The 2940-nt window shown below is 37.8% G+C and overlaps 1 protein-coding gene across 1 annotated transcript; it reads left to right on the top strand.

The window, feature by feature from the left end:
• Window positions 1-850: 850 nt before the first annotated feature.
• Window positions 851-2324, top strand: LOC142355319 (uncharacterized). Its single transcript, XM_075407529.1, has 2 exons — window positions 851-1197; window positions 1828-2324. The coding sequence occupies exons 1-2, from the start codon at window positions 1161-1163 to the stop codon at window positions 2322-2324; spliced, it is 534 nt and encodes a 177-aa protein (XP_075263644.1). The 5' UTR covers window positions 851-1160.
• The last annotated feature ends 616 nt before the right edge of the window (window positions 2325-2940 follow it).

Here is a 2940-nt window from a genome sequence, read left to right as displayed (position 1 = left end):
GATGTTTGTTTATGAGCAAATCAAATCTTGCGGTTTTCCATCTAATTCTGTGTGACTTTGCCGCTTGTAATCTAAGCAATTAACCGAAAAATATCTTTAAAAAGGCACAGTTCAACGAAAAAAAAAATCGATTGAAAACTGCAAGCGAAGCCAAAAACACCACGTATGTAATAGAGCACTAGGAAATACTAGGTAATTCTATATCTAGCGGGGCTTGAAAAGTGTATAAAAAATAAAAGGGCAGGAAACCTCGCCCCAAGGTAGATTACTCCACCGCAATCCCTACTTAGCCAACCCCCCTCACATTGGAAACAGTTTCCCCTTCAGCCCTGTGTGCCCTAATTAAGGGAAGCAATTTATAAAACCCCAGAGGGCTTCACCACACAATTTACCCTTTCATTCGAATGGTAGCAAACATTTGAAGGGTTTACTAGAGCCATACCTTTTAATTATCTCTTGTATATCATTATTTACCCACATACGTGAACGAGTTATTTCTACTTCTTCATTTCAAGGGCTTTTTATGGGTCTATTTTAGCAGTTTTGCCATCGATTTCGGGTACTATTTTTCACTTCAAGAGCGTAATCGATGCAAAAAAATCTTTAGCTATAACATTTGAAATCAAGATTTACATATCAACGAAATAGGCGTGATTTTTTGCGACTATTTTTCGATTTTAAACTTATTGGGGCACTTATATACAATGCTACAATATTAAATGTAAAATTTGCAAGTTTATTGCAAAATGACATTTCACATTATGTAACAAGTTGACCTTATAAAGACGCTATCTGAAAATTGAGATATACTTTTTTTGTCAATTTCAGCAAACGTTTTATTGAATATTATTGCTTTTAAGCGATAGGACATCTTAAACGAAGTAGATCTTTAAGTAGTGATCAATCCAACAATGATGTTTATTGCGAACAATTACTCTGATATTATAGATGCAATAATAGAGGCAGTGAAATAATACTTTTCGAATTAGATGGGAAACCATTTCTAATTATTACAGATCTGGTCAATATCCAACTGCGAGCAAGTCTAGCCAAAAATGGAAATTCAGCACAACCACAGCGGGAGTTTTAGATGGCGTGAAACAATTGTTCGTACCTCAAAATTTCCGCTGAGCAGTTAAATTTGTTGAAAAGACTGGGCGATGTTTGCTAGACAGTCTGACCAGCTAACCAAATCAGGTATTTACTTTTTCTCTCTTTAATATTAATCCGAGGTTATAGATTTTGCTAAATTTTGTGCAGGAAATGCGCTGAATAAATCATGGAAATAATGTTCTTCGTCAGGTATTTGAAAAATAAGTGCTGACATTGTAGAGTAGCACCGAAGAAAAATATTAGCTTCAAGTCAGCACAACCAGCGTATTTTTGCCTGTGTCTAAATTTCCGCTGAAAAGGTTTCAGATCAGAGGCTGACATTTTTGCAGCGTTTACTGCTGAAATTTGGTGATTTTCACCCCCAAAATAAGCACCCAATCAATGCTGACCCCCTCGACTCGGGGTTTAAACTAAGATCATGTCTGCTAGAAGAAATAGGGTAAATTTTCCAAGTCAAATGGAACTTAATTTGTCTTCTCAACATCTGCTAATCAAGATCATGCTAGGTTAAATTTGAAGTTGTTCGACTATGGTTTTATTAGAGGTCATTTCGGTCGGAAAATTTGACCTCTGAATGACTGACTGCTTTTTTTACTTTGAAAATTGCCCCACCACTGAGTTTCTAGACCCAAACGACTTCTGATCGGACCATGTTCCAGACTTTGTTCTCGAATCAGACCATTTTGTGACCCAATATTTTATTCGCCATTTTAGACGGGAACTGGTGGAATGTTGCAGCCCCAAAGTCCTTTCTCCAAAAAGGAGTGAACATGTTGTCAGACTTCGTCGCAGTTCCAACCCCCTCCCCAAACCCACTATCACAACAACCCCAAACATCACAAACAACCTCCACCCCTGCCACTACAGAAGCAAACAAACCTGTGAGATCTCGAACAATTCAAAGTGAGAATTCCACCGTGGCTTCCACCAAGCCGGTTCCATCCGAATATCATCCACTTTATCACAGCAGTACCATCGATCACAATCATCATCAGAGTAGTTATCATCATTCTAGTCAGACTAGTCAACAAAAATATCAACTTCCACCTGTAGTTGACCAGGAGTATCAAGGTCAAAATGATCATCAACTCGAACGGGAAAATCAACCTCATACCTTCGTAAATCCCGATGCCGAGGCAAGAAACAATTTATGTGTCGGAATGGTCGCGGATCCTGTTGTACAAGGTAATGACGTCACGCTTCGCGCTTAGCCTTTTTAGTTTTAAATATAGTTTTTGCATTGGTGTAAAATTTATAAATTAACCCCTGAATATGGTGAGAGTGTTGTAAATGTGAAATTACATCATATCATCGCCAAGTTTAAGGGTAAATTAATCTTGAATAACTTTTTAACACGTTCGCCGCATTCCCAGTAAAATTATGGAAAAAAACTGAGGAAAATTTTTGGTGCTTTTCCGCTTGTGCCCCCCCCCGAGCTTAATTATTTGCAGCCCCAATTGCACGTACCATAAGTTTAACTAAAGATTTACTATGTAATGGCACGGGCTCTGCACCTGAGGGTGCATAATTTATTCCGGGGGGGGGGGGTAAATTTTGGTTATGATCCAAGTACATTACAAGCTGGCGTCCCTAGCAAACGATTTCAATTATTTTTGCGCTAATTTGTGGAAATTTGAGACCAGTGCACTGCAAAGTGTAATACCAATTATAATGTTTCATTATAGAATAATTTTTTATAATCTTTTGTTTAGAAGTATAAGCCAATAAGTATAATTGTGGTTTTCTCGCCATATCCCACACTGTAAGGCCCTCTTCACATGAAATGAATCAAGTTTTCTGGAATTGAAGAGGTAAAGTCGACCAAAT

This window comes from Convolutriloba macropyga, unplaced genomic scaffold (assembly GCF_964194025.1).
Source record: "Convolutriloba macropyga unplaced genomic scaffold, txConMacr16.3 SCAFFOLD_3798, whole genome shotgun sequence".
In the NCBI taxonomy this organism is placed as follows: Eukaryota; Metazoa; Xenacoelomorpha; order Acoela; family Convolutidae; genus Convolutriloba; species Convolutriloba macropyga.
This window is presented reverse-complemented; position numbering and strand designations above follow the sequence as displayed.